A 19,437-nucleotide genomic window follows, 5' to 3' on the forward strand; every position below is an offset into this window, starting at 1 on the left:
GTTTGGCTTGAAACAATCATCCAATTTTGGTGAACAACAGGTGTGAGACAAAGAGACAGACAAGAAAAAGAAGGGATGTTTTCAGAATAAAGGAACACCCCAAAATAAAGTAGAATTACATATTTTAAATATTCCTCTTAAGTATTATTTTTAAAATTGTATTAACGGCACTTAAGCTGCAAGCAATTAAACGTTTCAATCTTAGTACAAGGGTGGGGTAAGGGGTTCATTTTTCTTTCGTTTGGAGATAGCAAGAGTGGATTTATATCTACCCTAAGACACCCAAAGGGACAAAAAGCCCTGAGATGGAATGATGCCACGGCCCTCCTTGGTATGCTTCAGAAATGAAGGATGTCTATTTTTGTGAAAATTTAGGGTCAGCTAGACAGAACAGCAAGCCACTGGCATCATGCAAGGCAATAGTTTTGGTATTTTACCCCCCTCCCCCTTATCAAAGCAAATTATAACCAAAGTTCCACTATAAGAGTGAACAAGGACATTTCAAAGCCAGTTTATTTTTACCACTGGACCCACTGAGGAAAATAAATGCATGATTTGTCTTTAACCGTGCAGTGGTTGAGGTTGAGTTTTCACCAATGCCTTCAAGTTCACTTCTTTAACTACCTACCCCTTCGAGAAAGACAAAATTCAATAGGCTTCTAGCACTGGTTAAGATGACAGCCACAGTGTGATGTGTTTGTGATTATTAATCCGTGTTTTCTTTTGTAACAAGGAAAGCAATTGCACCTTTTAATTCGTGTGCTCTGATCTGCTTCCAGCAAATTCCAGGTGCTCTCAGGTTCCATGGACATTCATTTGGAGTTTAGAAAGACTAGGACTGCACTTAATGATTTGTATCAAAATTCCAAGTTCAGAGCACATGCCAAAACGTCAACTCTAACCCTAAGGACAGAGGCCAGTTCACCCCAAGTCAGGTCCCCTTCTGGTTCTGCACATGTCACTGACAGTAGGTTCCGGAAATGACACTTCATTTAAAAGACACCCCTTTTCCTTGCAGAAGGCTGGTCTAAGGAATAGCTGCCCTTTGTGAGTGCCAGGGCTGCACTGCATGGCTGCACAGCCTTCGCCACAGACATTTCCTTGAGCACGTGCGTGTGCTCCCTGCCTGGCCTGCAGTCGCCGTCTGAAGCGCAGTTCTTTGATTCCTTTTGGCAGAGCAAGCTTTCAAGTCATTTATGGCACAGTGAAATATCTTCCTCAATGCTATGTAATTTCGGACTAGCAAGAAGTCTGTTTAAGGCACGTGTCTCAGTGTGAATATAAAAAAAAACAAAAAACAAAACAGAAACAGAAACAAAAACCCAACACTCGGTCCACGTCCACGATATTTAGTTTCTGTCTTCAAGTAACGAGTTGTTCTCGAGTTCCGTGTCTTTGGTGTCGGTGCGGAGCACGCCGTTCTCCATCTCGGAGTGCCGCTGGATGCACTCAGTTAGCATGGCCGTGCTCGAGCTGTCCGAGTGGCACGTCTTTCCGGTCTCCTCCTCTTTCTTCTCCTCGTCCAAGGAGTAATTCCGGAAGGTCTTGTAGATCTTCTGGATGTCCTCGGGTAACGTCTTCTTGAGGTCCTTGTTCTTCCTCTTGGTGAGTCTGGAGGAAGACCCGAACTTGTTGACGATGTTGTCCTCCGAGGCCCCCTGCCCGTGTTTGTTCAGCTGCTCCGAGCCCTTAAGGCGCAGGTTGTTGGGCCGGTTGTTGATGCTCTCCTGGGACGAGGCCTTGAAGCTGCCGGCGTCCAAGGCGGCGAAGACGGAGCGCCTCTCCGGGGACAGCATGTCCAGCGAGTGCGCCCTCTGGTCCAGGCCCAGGCGCCGGCGCTCCAGGCTGCGGATGGTGGCCGCCCGCTGCAGCTTGTCGTGGATCTCCACGCTGAGCCGCCGCCGCGTCTCCCGGAACTCCGCCGTCACGCTGGCCTTCCACTCGGCGGCGTGGGCCTTGATCTCACCGACCTGGATGACAGATGGAAGAACAGCGCCACGCTGAGAAAATCCACACCCCCTCGAGCCACCCGGCCCCCACGACCCTTGGGGGGCCCGATGGGAAAGTGGGCTGGGAGAGGCCCGGAGGTGGGGACGGGGGAGGCAGTACCCAGGCCTCGTACTTCCTGCCACCTACATACCCGTCCCAAGCTGGCTGGTGACGAAGGTGGCTCAGAGAGGGACGCATGCTAGACAGTTCCACAGAGGGCTGGGATTTTGGAAATGGTGACTAAAAGCGGCAGATGGCAGGCTGGGGGAGAGATCATCCCTGGGTGTTGGGCAGGCCAAGTTTCTAGCTATGCGTCCACCCCATTTTTAGTCGTGTAGCCTCATTCCTCCCACAAGGACTGAGGTGACATCCAGCTCAAGGAGTGTTTGCTGTTACACGAGAGAAAGAAATGCATCTAACTCAGTCTGGGCACAAGGCAGATGGTCAGCAGTTTTTTGGCCCTTCCCCAGCGAATACTTCTGTCTGGGTGGGACAGAAATTTGCCTGGGACTGTCCTGGCTTTAAATTAGAAAGATCTGTGTCCTGGGAACCCCTCAGTCCTGGGCAAACTGGGGCCTTTGGTCAGCCTACATCTGGTCCATGCTCTGCCCCCTGTGCTCTAGTGCTTACCCTGGTTTAAAACAAGGCCTGTGGCAACCAAATTCCCTCAGTTCCGGTGCAGGAAGGGGGCATGTTCTGCAAAAGCGCACACAGAACCTATTTCCTTAGAGTGAAGCTTTGTCTGAGAATCAGCACCACATTTCTTGGCTGTTAATCAGAAGAGCAAACAGTACAAGTCCCATGCTTCCCTAAACAGATGAGTAACATAAATTTTTGCATTTAGTGAAGTCAATATTACAGTGTTCCTTTGTCTTTTATGTATAGCTGATTTTCAGCAGGTCGGTTAGCTGTCTGGGGAAGCAGACTGAAATTACATTGACTTGTATCTACAGGCCAGGGAAGTGAGCAGTTGGGCCCAGTGATGACATGGGAAATGTCTCCTTTCAGCAACTTTCTCCTGGGGGCCTTTCATCTTCAAATACAGTATTCTGGGAAGTAAACAGTTACCCTTAAAGAGTCTGCCCCATCTTTTCATTTCCTTGGATCTCCTTTCTTTAGCTTGTTCCTTCTTCCCTTGCCCTTGTCCCTTATTTTTCCTTTCTCCCTTTCCTTCATTTTTTTTTTTTAAATTCTGTCTTGCCTTCTTATGCCTTCTTTCTCCTGCTTTTGTGTAGGTTTTCATGTAAATTTAGATGAGGGAGAAAAGGCTGTGTATCTCTGGCCATGGGGGATATATTTGCATCTGGGCATCTGACAAACAGATATATATGTGACAAGGACAAGGAGGGGATATATGTGACAAGGAGCCCTTGAGTCCACTTCTCCATGACTGGCCACTAGTCAAAGACTTCAGCATCATCCTGAAGAAAGAGTCATGTTGCTCACTTGCATTTCCAAACAGACCCTGAGACCAGAAGACAGGCCCAAACTTAAGCTTTTGATGAATTTCCGAAGCCTTTGTGCATATTTGCTGATAAGAGGTAGTTCCATGTCTCCCTCAGCCACGGTCTAACTTGCTAGTTTTTTGTTTTTTTTTTTAAGTTTTCCTTTTTACTTCATTTTTAAAATAAGCTATTATTTACTAGACTTTCCACGATTTGTGGGCTGGTAGTTGAGTCACATTTTCTCACCTACCAAGAAGTGATCCAAGAATAACTGCTATCCCATTTAACTTGGCTTTTAGGTAATGATTCAAAATGAGGAAGGCTTATGAGCCCTCTATTTAGTCAGAAACACTCTAGCCCCCAGAATAGAGGCAGGCAATTCTTGACATGAGCTAAACTGATCTCAGGCACATTCATAGAATTTGGAAGGGGTCCTACCTCTTCTTTTGTCTTTTTGGATAGAACCCGTAGCCAGTCTCCGATCATACTGAGGACGGCTGCAAAGTAGGCAAGGCCGACAAGGATCCAAAACCACACTAAGGGCTTGTACCACTCCCGGTAATGGATTCCAGCGTTTCCCCCTGAAAACAACCAAATGTTACTTTAACCACGATTTAGCATATGGTCTTTGCAGAGAAAACATATTGCGGTCATGTAGTGGAGATGTCATTCCATCAGCATCTAGCACTCGGCTTGTTAGTCCCACTGTATGCACACCGCAAAGGGGATTGGAGGGTGCGAAAACGATGCATCTCTTCCCTAATGGAGCATGAATTGTGGCTTAACTTCCTTTGATTCCTGACCACTAACCTTAATGCCCATATCCAATAAATGTCAGTGGCTAAACTTGATTCACTTATTCTCATCCTGAGTATTGATGCTGAATGACAGAAGATCAAGCCAGGCTGTGTTTTTTTGTTTTTTTTTTCTTAAACTTCTCTACATTTATTTAAATACAAATCAGATGCCGTTCAATGATCCCAAATGATTTGGAATTCTTGGAGCCATGTCCCCCCTAAGCACACACGCAACTTCCAAGAGAGGAATGAATGTGAGGGAGAAAAATTAGACATAAGGGCATTATCCAAAATTTTGATCCAAGCTATAGCGATTTCATGCTAACTGAGGGATCACATTTATGCGATACAACTCAAAGGGTCGATTAGGCCTAGTAATTAGAATCACGGAACACTAGAGCTGAAAGGGACCTTAGAGGCCAGCTAGTTCAATCCCTTTATTTTTCAAATAGGGATTACAGTAAAAATCCATCAAATCAAATTGGCTAGTTACCTGACTGAATTGATTGGCTGTTCCGCTGAAGGGACCAGTCAACCATTTATTCCGCATAATTAGCCCATTTTATTCTAACCTCCCTACAGGTACTGCCTAAGGTAAACCTGCAAAATAGGTTCCAAGCCAAGTTCACTCTCCTGAGGAGGTGATGGAACCCCGTGAAATAACTGACATCAGCCTTGCAAGACGCTGTTGCCCAAAGGAAGCACACAGGTGACAATTTCTAAAACGACTGATATCAACAAAGAATTGGTAATTCCAGTACTACATGATGACTGATTGCTAAACTTTCCCACTGGGAAATCACATCTGTACCACTGTACACATAATCACATCTAGTGATGTGTACTGTAATCACATCTAGTACCACTGAATCCAGATTGAGCTCTCACAGTATCAACACCTCCCAAAGGCAGTTGGGCAGATACTGCAGCCTGTGGCTTTTCTCTGTGGGCAAGGCAGCCCACAAGATCTTGACAGCTACTGCCTTTTCTGAAAATTACAATTCCAGATTTTGCCAAAAGGCTCTGTGTGCAAGACCCTGGAGTTTGATTTAGCTGCCTTTGTTTTCCCCTTTTATACAACTATCCTCCAAAGCCTTCTCTGGAATATGATTTGAGGTCATGCAACATGAAGTGGTTTTTGAGATTCATTTCATTTCTGGGTTAGGCCAGAGAACTATGGTTTTCTCCTCTGGACTCTCTTGAGAGCAAATATTTACCATTGCAAGTCACCATCACCAACAAAGATTGTCACTAGGGTGCGCTAGCGAGCAACTCAGGAAACTCCTTTTGAGCATCCCTTTCTCAGCCCGTGTGTGGTCCCAGGCAAGCTGGTTGCAAAATGCTGTCATGTTATTAGGCTGTACTAAAGGGAGCCGGCTAAAAAATAAACCAGCAATTAATTTTGCTTGATTGATGTTCTGATTATATTGTGGTAGAATTGATGGCAGTCATCACTGGAGCAACCAACTCTTGTAAATGTATCTTTTTAAATTATTGGCCATCCTTCTGTATCACTCTCAAGAGTATTACCAAAAGGGAGTGACAAACTTCCCGTGATTTCAAGGCATGCATTCTTTAGATTCGTCTACCAAAGCTCTGGAAATGGGAGCTCAGGAGGGCCTCATCTAATTGCAGCCCATGCTGTGTATTGTAAGAGACCTCAGGACAAATGAAATATGGCTCTGAAATCAGTAGTGAGGAAATTAGAATAATGTGACGCCTTGTGACTGTCCCTTCACTAGGTAAGTAAAGTTACGGTAAAGTGTCTGATATACTAACTTCTCAGACATGGTGGCTAACAATAATAAATAAAAGCATAAGTCATTTTTAAAAATCTCATACTCCCAGGATACTACTGTTTGTGCCCCAGATTAACAAGCCCTAAAGTAACTGAACTGAGAAACTGGTTAGAGAACAGGGTTTACTCACAGGACTATAACTGATGATCTTCAAGAGAGCCCAGTCTTATCACACAGGCTCTAAAGGACAACACAAGGTACTTTGGGGCACCTAAAGATGTTAGTGAAATGGTTTAAAACTCATTTTAAAATTAATATCATTACCTGCTTTGACCTGAGATGGGAACCTCAATCAACCACAGACTAACTATGGATGATGCTAACTAAGGAATTCATGGGAACTTGCCTACAATATTTGCTCTTACTTTTCTCTTTTCCACTGTGTGCTTTCTCTCCAGACCCTGGGGCCTACATCAGATAGCATTAGGTAATTCTCACTCCAGCCTGAAGTGCTGCACTATGGCTGAGCACCCTGCCCAAGGAAAGCTTGGTAAGGTCCCAAGCCCATCTTTTTGTAAACAATTTTTGATAACTACAAAAGTACCCTGCCAGGTATTTCTTTCAGAGGCACCCGTGTTCCTGCAGAAGAACCTTCAACATCCTTTCCATACGTTCCTGCTCAGCAGACTTTCAAAGACAAGATTTCCATCCCCCTTATGGGGTCCCTACTCCTTGGAGAAACCAAGGCACTGCTGGGATCACAGAGCAAACCAAGGACAGTGTGCCTGAGAGCTTAGCCTTTAAATGTCCGGATGTGACTTAACCAGGAGTTGGCAAAGACACACACTCACCCAACCCAGATATTTCAAAGTTACGATGGAGTGTTTTTAATCAAAGTGTTCAATTCCCAGAGCAGAAACTGATCAGCGATCTGACCACCTAGAACCATCCACTAAGAAAAGGAAAGGATTGTGTCCTCCTCCTATTCCTGCCTTTCTACCACACTTTGGGAAATTGGTACCATAAGAAGCCACATCTCATTTCATTTTCAAACTGCCTATCCTTAGAGAAAATTGAGGATGGTTTTCTTTTTAGTCCCTTAAACATGGCTCATTGACATTTATTTTCAAATAAAGGCCATTGCTTCTATACCCATTCATTCAGAATCCATTATAATAATATATTCTCCCAGGGCAGTTCTGTAGCTCCCAATGTTAGCCCTAAATCATACATCCCAACATGCCTAAGTCAACTCTTAGAGGAACTGCGGCTCTCACCTTGGCATCAGGAAGCTTAACCTACAGACCACTTGCAGGCCAAGCTCTATGCTAATCTCTCCTGACATTCATATTTTGCCACCTGCTAATACAGCTTTTATCAGTTGATTTGAGGAGCCTTAATACAATTCAGAAGCTCAAGATTCAATGAAGAATTCATTTTACTAATGCACAATTTGTATGATGAGGGCAATGAACATCCCAGGGAGGAAGAGGCTGGCTTTCTCCTTTCACAGCAGAAACCTGCTGCTGTTTACATCACACAGGACTCTGAGCTTTAAATGAGACCTAACACAGCAGCAGTGACACCGTGAGTCACTTCCATTTGCCTCTCAAGGGGACATCTTATATCGCTGCTTTGTGAAAAGCACTGCCAACAGATTATTTTCCCTTGCCACAGGCCCGAGGTTGGGATACCCAGGTTGCTTACCTGCCACGAAGTCACCAAAGCCCACTGTGGTCAGAGTGACCACCACAAAGTAAATGGACTCCAGGGCCGTCCATCCCTCGATGTACTTAAAAATGACAGCAGGGATCGTCACGAAAACGATGCAGCCAGCCAAGATGAACAGGATGGTTGAGATGACCCGAATCTTGGTCTGACTCACTTGCTTTTTCTAGGAGAAGCAAAGGAGAAAGGGAGGCAAAGCAGTTTTATCATCCCGATTCAAGAGACAGAGGTACAGGAAAAAATGTATCACATCAGTGACTTTTGACCATTTTTTTCGATCATAAGCTGCTTTGGGAGAATCTGATAGAAGCCATGAACGTGTTGCTTACAAAAATGTACATACAGAAATGTTCAGATGGTATTAGGAGCGTCTCAGGTCCCGTGAAGCCTGTTCATGACGGTCAAGAAGCCCTCCTTAGCTCATGGCCTGCATGCCCCTTGCCTTGGTTTCATGCCTGCAGCCCAAATACCGGTTCTAACTCCCTCACCACTGCAAACTTCATTATTTCCCAAGATGAGCTTGCTGCCATTTCTCATATGCATTATTGACCCTCCATTAGAAGAGCATGGGTTTGGAGTTCTTTTCACAGTGGTAGTGTGTCAACAGGGATACACTGGGAAAAAACTACTGACATGAGTAGATCAAATTGCTTAGATGAAAATAAAGTCTATCTATTCCCTATTTGTGACCAGCTCTTGCCAAATATTTGTATGCTTCTTTATCCTCCTCCTTCGGGCTGAGGTTGTACATTTATACCATAATTTTGTTTTAGAAGTCTTGTTTGAGCTAGTGCCGAGGTCATCAGATGTAAGGGCTGGATTGCCCTCTTGACACAGAACAGAGCCCAAGTCAGGACGACCACTGCCTAAAATGGAGAGCGGAAGCATCGTCTTCACATCAATTTCTGAAGGAGTGAGTTAGTAGATGAAGATGAAAATGCATTTTAGAATGAGAGTCAGACTGACTCTGCAAAGGAACCTTGGCGATGGTGTCCAGAGGTGTCAAGAGATCCAAAGGTGACCTGGAAGCATTATTTGTATTCCCCTTAAGGCAACTGGAATTGCCTCTATGCTGAAGAATGAATTCTTGAAGTTCCCAAAATTGGCACTAGAAATTTCAACATGGGGCCCTAGTACTCCAGCCACAACCTAAATTACACACTAGCATATATTTAACACCAAAGTGTTGTATGGTTTTCCACCTTGTATAGGTTGATTTTCTGTAAATGTGCATATGTGGGGCAATCTCACATAGTTCTTGCCATGAGATCTGTGAATTAGAAGGCAGAAGATCTCAGAGCCCAGAGAGAGACCTTTACATTCATAAATTCCATTTTACAGAAGCAAAAACCAAAGTCAAGAGGGGCTAAGGGGCTTGCATCAAATGATGCTGCTCATTAGGGATAGAGCTGAAATAGAACTTGAAGTAATTAGCCCTCAGTTCATTGTTTAATGATGGAAACACATTTTCATGTTACAACAACCCACCTGCTCAAAATAAATTGCCTAAAGAGTGCTCCCAGAAGAAACCTGGCTAACCCCACTGAAGAAGGGGTCATCCTGTTTCCCTTTGGGGAAGATTGGGATTAAAGAATAGTGACTGCAAAATCTGTACAGGAATTTCTAAGTTTTGGTCAAAATAACAACACCGCCACAAGCTTTCCCAGAACAGAAATGTTCAAGAGAGAATCTGTTCTCCTGAAATCAACCACTTGGCTCCACCATGGAAATGCTGGTCACCAGGTCTTAGAGTTATGAAGGCCAAATGATTACACTCTGTTTCCCTTCCTTCTGTTCCTTCTCCTCTTCCCTGATTTGTGGGAGCATCGGTGCTGCTCTTTCACAGGGAATCTCCAAAGAAACAGGGCGTTAAAAGAAGGCTGGTTTTATACTCATGCCTCAAAACCATTCAATTCCACTTCACTGGGGCCATAAGTCTCCATGTATGCTTCACATGGCAGAATGGGGCAGGAAATAACTAAGAATAGGCAAGGAATATTTATTTGCACAAATCTAGATCACCACTATTTCCACCCCAACTCCTGTATCAATATATATAGTTCCTGAACAGCATTCATAGGAAAATCTAAAGGAATACAAACCTTCATTATAAAAAGTACCCCAATTCCAGAAGTGACAGTACACAAAGCAGAATAGGAAAAAATAATTTAATCTGTGCTTCTACATAGTTCCCCCGCCCCCCATCTCAGAAAAAGCTCTCTGGGGTGGGGGTGGGGGGAATGCGACTTCTAATATTGTTGAAAACTGCATATGCAAATAACCCCCCTTTTTTTTCACAAGCAAAGAAAGCCATACGGAATGTTTTTCCCATTTCATAAGTCTCCATGTTGGGTAATATAGGAGGATTTCATGGAGGGCAGTTCAGTCCCTTGGAGAATCCAGGAATATGTTTATTAGCCAAATTTTGTTTGTAGACATGTATGGAAAGTCCAAAACCCAAAAGGAGATTTTACCTATAGATCATTAATCTAATTGCTGGCAATGGGAACATCATTTCCCTCCTCTATAACTTATTCTCCTTAAATATATAACAAAATTAAAGTCAATTAAGTGTGAGATACTTGTTGAGCTATCAATTAGGATGCAAATGCAATTGCAATCCAAGTGAGGTTGAGATTGGCAAAGCAGGAGTGCAAACAGGCAGGAAGCTCATGACATCCCCAAGTTTCAGAAGATGGGCAGAAGGGAAGACAGCATGGAACAGGAAGGAGTGGATTGGTACGGGGACAGAGAGGTATGTAGCAAACACTAGATCATGGCATTATCAGGGAGTTTATCAGCAAAGTAAACACTTCACCATTGCTTATTGCCTGTGCTAACCAGTGTGTTTTTCTTTTTCTTTTTTTTAGAGAAACTATGTTTTACAGAACAATCATGCATAAAATATAGGATTCCCATATAACACCCTATCAATACTACCTTACATTGGTGTGACACGTTTGTTATAATTAATGAAAGCACATTTTTATAATTGTACCATTAACTAGTAGTCTATGCTTTGATTTAAGGCTTACTGTTCCTGTTGTATAGTTCCACTGATTTTTAAAAAAAATTTATTCTTGTACCATATATACAAACGAACATTTCCCCTTTTAACCACATTCAGATGTGTTTCTGAACTGCTTCTTCCAGACATCCAAGGGTGATGCACGGAACATGGTTGGATAATTCAAATATTGGGGTATTTTAGGGTCTTAAGAAATCAAGTCTCTTGCACGTGTGCGTGGGTGGGTTTATGAAAACATGTGCACACCCTTGCTTCGCTATAAAAGGAAGAGGTGTGGGAGGAAGGTTTAGTAACATCTGTTAAAAAGAAAATAGTTGCCTGAATTGAACACTGTAGATTTCAAGATGGAAGGACACACTAACTCATCCATCATGCGGTGAGCTTCAGGCTTCCTCTCCCCCTCAGCCATCTAACTGTTCATTGTTGCTGTAAACTTGTTTAGGAACATGGGATTCTAGGGTAGACTGCCTAAGACCCATCCCATCCCACTGCTGAATAGCAGAGTGACCCTGGCAAGCTTCTTAACCTCTCTATACCTCCATTTCTCCCCCCCGCCCATAAAATGGAGATAAGAAAACTTGCCTCATAGGGCTGTTAGGAAGATCAAACGAGTAAAGTGTACAAAAGACCATGCCTGGTAGCTGCTCAGTGACTGTTACCTGTCATTTGTAACATAAAAGTTCAAATCTTAGATGTGGACAGACCCAAATTTAAGGTGGCTGAGGAATGTTCCCTCGTGTCTGGTTTAAGATAATCTGTTCAGCTTTGGGACATCCCTGTTGTCTGTCCCTTCCTGGATATATTATTTCTTCTAATGATCTCATTGTCAATAAGGAAAAAGTCCTCCTTCTCTCTCTCTTCTTCTGTGCTGACTCCAGAAGGAGCTCTCAAGGCAACAATCTGGGAAGCTCTTCTTTATTTGCTTTTCAACTCATTTTGCCTAGTTTTCCATCAGCCTTCTGAAATGGCCAAGAATCGCAGATGATGTTTGCAATGTCAGGAACCATCTGTAGAGGGACTCTGGGAGGCATGGACACCCCACACCCCCACCCACCTCCTCCCCCACCCCCGCCACCATGTCCAGAATCCAGCCATGTTTCCGTGCTGGGGTTGCTAGGCAGAACTATGTTGCTTATTTACCAGCTAACAGAGCCGCTAGCAGAAAGCTTCGTAGCAGCCCCAAGCTGACTAAGCTAATGTGTCCTTGGGCCAACAAAATTGTTATCTGGTAAGTGATGGTTTGATGTAACACTTGGGCACACGTGGTAAGATGGTTGTGTGTTTCTGTGCAAATCTTGTTTTCACACTTTGTTGATTGGTTAAAATAGATGATGTATTCTTCCCTTCTCAGTATACAAGCACTATTAAACAAAACTCTCTCCCTTTGTCCGATGGGCAGTAACTCCAGGAAGTTTTGAAGAACTCAAAATCCATCGCCTGTAAAGTTCACCTACTTATCAAAATTATATGTGCTATTATTCCAAAGAGCAAAATAAGCTTCACACCCGGGGGGAGGGGGTGCCAGCACTGAGGACTCTTCTGCGAGTGTATATGCTGACAATTCTAGAAATGTTGGCCAGTTTCAGACCTCAGAGGGCCAAGCCACCAATCCATGAAGGATGATGCTCCTGCCTGTTTATGTTTACTTCCACAATCTCATTTTATGGAACAAGGATATGCACTTCTGGGCTCTTATCTCCATTCTCCTTTTCACCTTTATTTGGTTCCTTAGAATCCTGAGGTTGTTGTGTCTGGCCAAGAGATAGTTTCTCTGTTGTGACTTTCAGCCAGCGTGCTGGAGATTTTATTCAATGATGGAAATTCTGCAATAAAAATCCTATGGTAGAAGTTAGACCTGCACAGCCCTGGTTTATCCATTGGGGTGTACACTACTGAAATGCACACACATCACCGTGGTGATACAAGTGAACTGAGGATAACTTCCCCAAACGAAAAGATAATAGGACTGCCTTACAAAAAGAATTGACTTTATTTTCTTAGATTAGTATATTTTCTGCAAAGATTTTGAAAAGGTCTGCTTCTAATAGTTTCAACATCACAATGAATAGCTCTGTATCACCAGCAATTCCATAAACCACAAAGAGAGCTTTTAAACACTGTTTGCCTATAATCTCCAAGGCAGATAGGCTTACTCTGAACACACATTAGTGTGAGTCATGCAATAAAATCCCCATAGAGCCTAGTGAAAATGTCCTCCTGAAACGCTGAGTACCTAAATGGATCATATCTATGAAAAAGTATGTTATATCCAGCATCTGCCTCTGAGCCAGACTGCAACATCTGATAGACTATTGGCCAATTCATTGCTTCACTGGCTTTACCATGCAAAGTTTTGGAAAAATATTTTGAGGTATACAAATTGTTTTATGTTGGAAATGCCAATGTTAGGTACACCTGCTATGGAGAAAAAGTCAAATCTACAAATAATTGAAACTATCAGCTATTCCTCTCCAAGAAGACTTTAAGATCTTCAAAAAATTTTGTCTAGAAGTTGGTAGTCCTTAACATTCAAAAAAAATACTCTATTGGAGCACAAGATTTTGCATTAAAAAGTTGGCCAGTTATTCATTCAGCACATAATTTTAAAAGAACTTTTATATGTCAGGAATTAGTCTAATCACAAGGGAAAGAGAGGAAGGAAGGAAGGAGGAAGGGTGGGTGGGAGGGAGAGAGGGAAAGAGGAAGAAAGTTATCTCCTTCCTCAGGCACACAAATCCTAGTGGGCAAGGGTAGGGTAGGATATCTGAGTCTGGCTGGAAACATTCTTCATGGAACTGTCCAGTTCCAGCAGCTACCGAAGACAAATTTTAGTACCTAATGACATCCTAGAGATACAATAAATCACCTGGGGGAGAAGAAAAGAAGAGTATTCGTGTATCTTTGTATCTCTGATATGTGAAATATAAAGGTGTGTTCACTGTCATGGACGCTCTTTGGATCTTTGTTAGCTAAGCACTGAGGGGTTATGTCTGAGAGGCCAGAACAGCACATACACAATCACAGCAACGTCCAGAGGTAACCTTGGCTGGAGAATGTCCCTCTCTTGTGTTGAGGTGTGCAAAGTAAACACATGGTGAGTGTAATAGTTAGGCTGAGGTGTCAACTTGGCCGAGTGATGGTGCCCAGTTGTTCTCTTGCTGTGGACTTAAATCATCAGCATGTGAAATTCATCTGTGACTGATTACATCTGCTGTTGACTAAGGGGAGTGCCTTCTGCAATGAGTGAGGCTTAAAAGGAGAGGGCAGATGAAAGAGAAACAGCTCAGTACAGCCCAGCAGAGCTCAGCACAGCCCAGCACAGCTCAGCTCAGAGCTCAGAGCTGACATAGATCCAGATGTTTGGAGATGTAGAAATGAATTGCCCCAGGGAAAGCTGTTGGAAATCAGAAGCCAAGCGGGAAGGCCAGCAAATGTCCCTGTGTGCCTCCCCATGTGACAGAGAAAGCCAGAGGAAAACCAACTCTCTCTCATCTGAAGAACCGAAATTTGTAACTAAATAAATCCCCTTTATAAAAGCCAGTCCATTTCTGGTGTATTGCATTCCAACAGCATTAGCAAACTAAAACAAGAGGAAAGGAGGAAAGGGACACCTGCTCACCAGCCACAATAATAGAATACATCTTGGTAATCCACTCTGCTTCTCACTTATCCAAATTCTAAGTTTATGTTACCAAGAGCTCATCATCACAATGAAGAAACTAGAGATGCAGGTGTGGCAAGGTGACATCTTGAAGTATTTATCTAATGGCTTTCTATGTGTTTCCCTCTGAGATTTTTCTATCTCTAGTGCTCCAATAGCTATTCCTAAACGTGGAGTAAAGATTCTCAGATGCATGCTTGCAGAACCACTTTCTCTGCTCCCAGAGACTAGATATGACTGGGCTAGGGGAAGAAGACATAGAAGGTGGACTAGCCACTCAACCTGGAGAGGAAGGAAGGGCATGAGGGACTAGGGGGCTTCCAAGTGGGTCTAACGGAGACTCCAGTTGGGAGGACCAGTGGTTAAAGGAGAAGGGATTAGATGCAGGGCTCTCCTCCAGGGTGGGCACCAGAGACTCACTAGCTGTGCATGGCTCTCAGAAGTCCTGGAACCCCCTAAGTCTCTTGAACAGAAAGTGAGAGACTTGAACATCTATGGAGTAGATAACCTTGCCCCTAATCAAGGTGCCATTGACCATCAGCAGGTGGGAGCTTCCATGGGGTGGCAGGCAGCAGCGGATGAACCATTGATGTTATATAAAGAGGCAGGAGCCACGTGGAATCCTTTCAGGGGCTGATAGCAACAGTGGTGGTACTATATTCCATTTCCAGGGCAGCTATAAGGGCATTTCTAGCAGCAGCATTCAGGGCCCAGCATCCACGGGGTCAGTCAGGTCAGCTGTACTCTCTGCCAGGCAGACACATCAAGGGCTTCTTCAGAACCAGTTTGATGGTGTGATTTTGGTCATCATTCCAAGTCTGGTTCTCCAACCATCCCAGGGAGGCAGTAGCTATGCAATATCCTCCTTGTATTATTACTTTTTCCTTTTTTACTTAAATCAGTCATAGCTTGTTTCTCTAGTTTTCCACTGTCTGCCTAGAGCAGCCACTCCCAGCGGTCAGGGTAAGGTGGCTTCAGCCACTTGGAAAGGTCAGCCCAATGGCACCCCCTGATGACAGAGCAGCCAAAGCTGTAACCAGGTGTGATGGTCAATTTTATGTGTCAACTTAGCTAGGCTATAATACCTACTTATTCAGCTAACCACCATAATCTAAGTGTTGCTGGGAAGGTATTTTGTAAATGTTGTTAACATCTATAATCAATGGACCTTAAGTAAAGGAGGTTAGCCTTGACAATGTTAGTGGATCTCATCCATTCAGCTTGAAGACCTTTAAGCAAAAACCGAACTTTCTCAGAAAAAGAAGAAATTCTGCCTCCAGACTACAGCATCAACCCCTGCTCAAGAACCTCCAGCGGGTCAGCCTGTTCTATGGCTTCTCAGACTCCTCACGTGAGCCAAGCCTCTGGAGAACCCTGACTGATACACCAGCTATGGCATAACTGCTTTGAATAATGTCTCTCTATCTTATATCTTCAGAAATATCTTATTAAAAATTACAGCCGCTCTCAGCTGTGCTGTGGAAGGGGTCATATCTGTTCCTGGATGGAATGGTAGAGGAGAAGTGTGAACCTCCTTCCCAGGCAAAGGAGGGGACTAGGCACACTGCAGCCAGTGGCTAGTGGTTGGAGCAGACAGGAGCAGTGGAAGGGGAAGGCAAAGGCTGTGGCAGGGTCACACATGGGTGACACCCCTTGGAAGTATGAGATGGCAGGGAACCTTGCAAAGGGGAGCTAGCAGGGTGGTAAGTGGGGGAGGCAGCTGCTGTGGTGTAAGTGAACAGCAGGCATTTGGGCTAATTATAGATGCAAAGAGGAAAGTACAATTATCAAAATGTTAACGGTGGGTTTCTTTGGACGATGGATTTAAATGTGATTTTATACCTGCTTTGCACTCCGCTGTGTTTTCCAAATTCTCTACAATAACCACATATGCCCTTTGTAATCTATGTAAGGAAAGAAAAGGAAAAGGGGAAGCGGTGGTGAAGTGAGGGAGAGAAAGGGAGGAGAAGAAAAGAGAAAGAGAAAACAAGGAACATTCTCACAACTCCCACAGTGGTTCCCTGGAGAAATGGTATAGTGCCCTTGAAAATTGAACCATTTGTCTTCCTTTCTTTAGGGAAAAGTGTGACAAGCATGCCTTTGAGGAAAAAGTAGAAGAGAAAAGACAGAAGGAGGAGTCAATACTCCCCATAGAAAAGTAAGAAAGATGGGCCTTATCTAAGCCTTCAGAATCCCAGCACTATTTCCTAAAGGTGGCAACTAAAGCTGTGAACACCTGGCCTTGTGCCAACTTGGATTACTGGACCGTGCCTCGGCCATGCCAAGTCCCCTTACTGAATGCAGCAAGCCCCTATCTGCGTAAAACTGTCGGGGGTGAGGGGGCCACAGTTGGCAAAAACTCGCTATCTCTTTCTCTCTCACACTGTCTCTCTCTCTGTTTATGCAATCAGTTATTTTGCAGTTTACTTTCTAGAGATATTGGATTGTTTATTGATGCCCAAATACAGCACCATTTCATGCTCCTGTGCCTTTCAAAAGGCTGTTCCATTTGCTTTGTATGTTGTTAAATTCCTGCTTATTCCTCAAAACAAAATTCAGATATTCCCTCCTGCAGGAAACCCTCCTTGCCTTCTGGCTCGAGTTTCCATTTCTAATATTCCCATGTCGGTGTAACGGCTCCCCCTGCATTGCTGTGTATCTGTAAATAGGTGTCTCCTCATTAGACAATGTGCTCCTTCATCTTTGTATACTACGTCCCCAGCAAAGTACACTGTCTATAGTTGCTCCCTCTTTTTTAACACCTAGAGAAACTACGAGAGTAATTTCTATTCAGAGAAGGAAATGAAATCAACCTATTCATCCAGCAAGAGATAACCTGTCAGGATTTCATACTAGTGAATATACTAACATAATCTCCATTACAGAGAAGCACAGACAGATGGACACATACGCACACAATAACTATTTGTTGAATTGAGTTGAGAATCAATAGCATGGGAGCTACATCAAAGGATGTTCTCAACTATTTGACCAGAATCATTTACATGACAATGGAAATTATGCACATGTATTCTTGAACATCCTGGACATTTTTTTAAAAAATACCTCCTTTAGAGTGGAGTACCCCAGGAGGTGATTTGTACATCTGTGAGGGTGTTTGTGGTTGTCACAACAATTGGAGAGGCATTCCTGGCATGTAGTGAGAGGGGACAGGAATGTTCAGACACCCTGCAACACAAGAGTTAGTTTCATAAATGAGAATTATCTCATATTTAGCATGAGTTTTGAATGTCCCACCGAGAAACAAAATCACTTTTATAATTTTCTGAGCTGTTGACATAGAAACTCCTTTTTATTTATAAACACAAAATATTTTTTGCACAGTGTCAACATATGTGTATTTTCCAGCAACATGACTGCAATGTAAATTGAGGGGAGGGTGAATTCTGACTTGTTGGAACTGTGCTGAGAACTGTTCTCCAGTTTGCAAAACCACTTCACAGGTAAGAAAGTCCCTCATGGCATTTTGTCACTGTTGGGGACTGAATCATGTACCTCACAAAAGGCATGTTCATGTCCTAACCTGCATTCCTGGGAGTGCATTTGTACAGAGGACCTTTGAAGATGTTACTATTAATGTGAAAAGAAATTTTTAAAAATTAGAGTTACTATGGCTGAGAGATTTAAAATGGAGGCAGGAGATCATTCTGGAGGTTATGTGCATGCAAACCTCAGCCAGATACCACCACAGACTGTCCAAGTATGCAAAGCCTCAAACAACAACATTCCTCAAACCCTAAGGACTTCCAGACACCATAAACAAACCACAAAATAAATAACTCCATTAACTATCTAATCTGAAGGACAGCTGGAGCACTTCAGAATAGCTACCAACCACAAACATCTTATGCTACCTTCTTTTTCTCTAAAAATTCTTGCCTGTCCCCAAGAGGGGACATGAACAGCGCTGCCACCTGAATCCATGCTCTCAGAATTGGAATTCGAGGACTCCAAGTAAATGTCTTTGTTGCAGCTCAGTTTATTTCTTGGTGGACATCAGGTAAGGTATGACCAAATCAGAGTGGACCTTAATCAGTATGACTGGAGTCCTTATAAAGAGAGAAAATTCAGACACAGTCCAAGAAAGCCACAGATGGAAACCAGAAGAAGGCAGCAAGGGAAGCAGGAGCACCTTGCAATGGAAGAGTGCCACCACCAGAACACGGCCCACCTGGGAGAAAGGGTGGCCTTGCCCACGTCTTCACTCTGGACTTGCAGCCTCCAAACTGGGAGACAATAAATGCTTGCTGTTTCAGTCAACCCACTGGGTGGTATTTTTCATAGTAGCTCTGGCAAACTAAGATGGTCACAAATACAACACAACCGAATTGGTCTACATTTGGAGCTATTGCATTCTAATTAGAGAAGTAAGCTCTTTCAGGGTTTCAGGGCCAAGCACCTATTACTGAACATGCGTTATTTTACTATAAATGACTTCCTTTTATTTCAGCTTTACACTATAGCTAGAGGATGGTACTGACTTTTTCAATATTACGTGTGCTATTTGGGAAATCCACTTTGATGTAGTAAAGTGCATTAAGGAATATTTGTTATAAAAGGGGATGTTGTAACTCTTAAACAACAAGTGGGTCAAAGAAGAAATTGCAAGAGAAATTAGTAAATACCTAGAGGCAAATGAAAATGAAGACATAACATATCAAAACTTATGGGACGCAGCAAAGGCAGTGCTAAGAGGGAAATTTATTGCCCTAAATGCCTTTATCAGAAAAGAAGAAAAGGCAAAAATGCAGGAATTAACTGTCCACTTGGAAGAACTGGAGAAAGAACAGCAAACTAATCCCAAAGCAAGCAAAAGGAAAGAAATAACAAAGATTAGAGCAGAAATAAATGAAATTGAAAACATGAAAACAATAGAGAAAATCAATAAGAACAGAAGTTGGTTCTATGAGAAAATCAACAAGATTGATGGGCCCTTAGCAAGATTGACAAAAAGAAGAAGAGAGAGGATGCAAATAAATAAGATTAGAAATGAAAGAGGAGACATAACTACTGACCTCACAGAAATAAA

At 43.3% G+C, this 19,437-nt stretch overlaps 1 protein-coding gene across 1 annotated transcript in view; it reads right to left on the bottom strand.

Moving 5' to 3' along the window:
• Positions 1–501: 501 nt before the first annotated feature.
• Positions 502–19,437, bottom strand: part of KCNK10 (potassium two pore domain channel subfamily K member 10) — an 89,853-nt gene continuing 70,917 nt past the window's right edge. Inside the window, exons 5-7 of the mRNA XM_077122310.1 lie at positions 7,678–7,864; positions 3,873–4,015; positions 502–1,970 (exon numbers count right to left, since the gene is read on the bottom strand). Coding sequence (XP_076978425.1) covers positions 1,350–1,970; positions 3,873–4,015; positions 7,678–7,864 — 951 coding nt within the window. The 3' untranslated portion in view covers positions 502–1,349. The remainder of the gene's footprint in view (positions 1,971–3,872; positions 4,016–7,677; positions 7,865–19,437) is intronic.

The sequence above is a fragment of the Tamandua tetradactyla genome, chromosome 12, assembly GCF_023851605.1.
Source record: "Tamandua tetradactyla isolate mTamTet1 chromosome 12, mTamTet1.pri, whole genome shotgun sequence".
Classification (NCBI taxonomy): domain Eukaryota; kingdom Metazoa; phylum Chordata; class Mammalia; order Pilosa; family Myrmecophagidae; genus Tamandua; species Tamandua tetradactyla.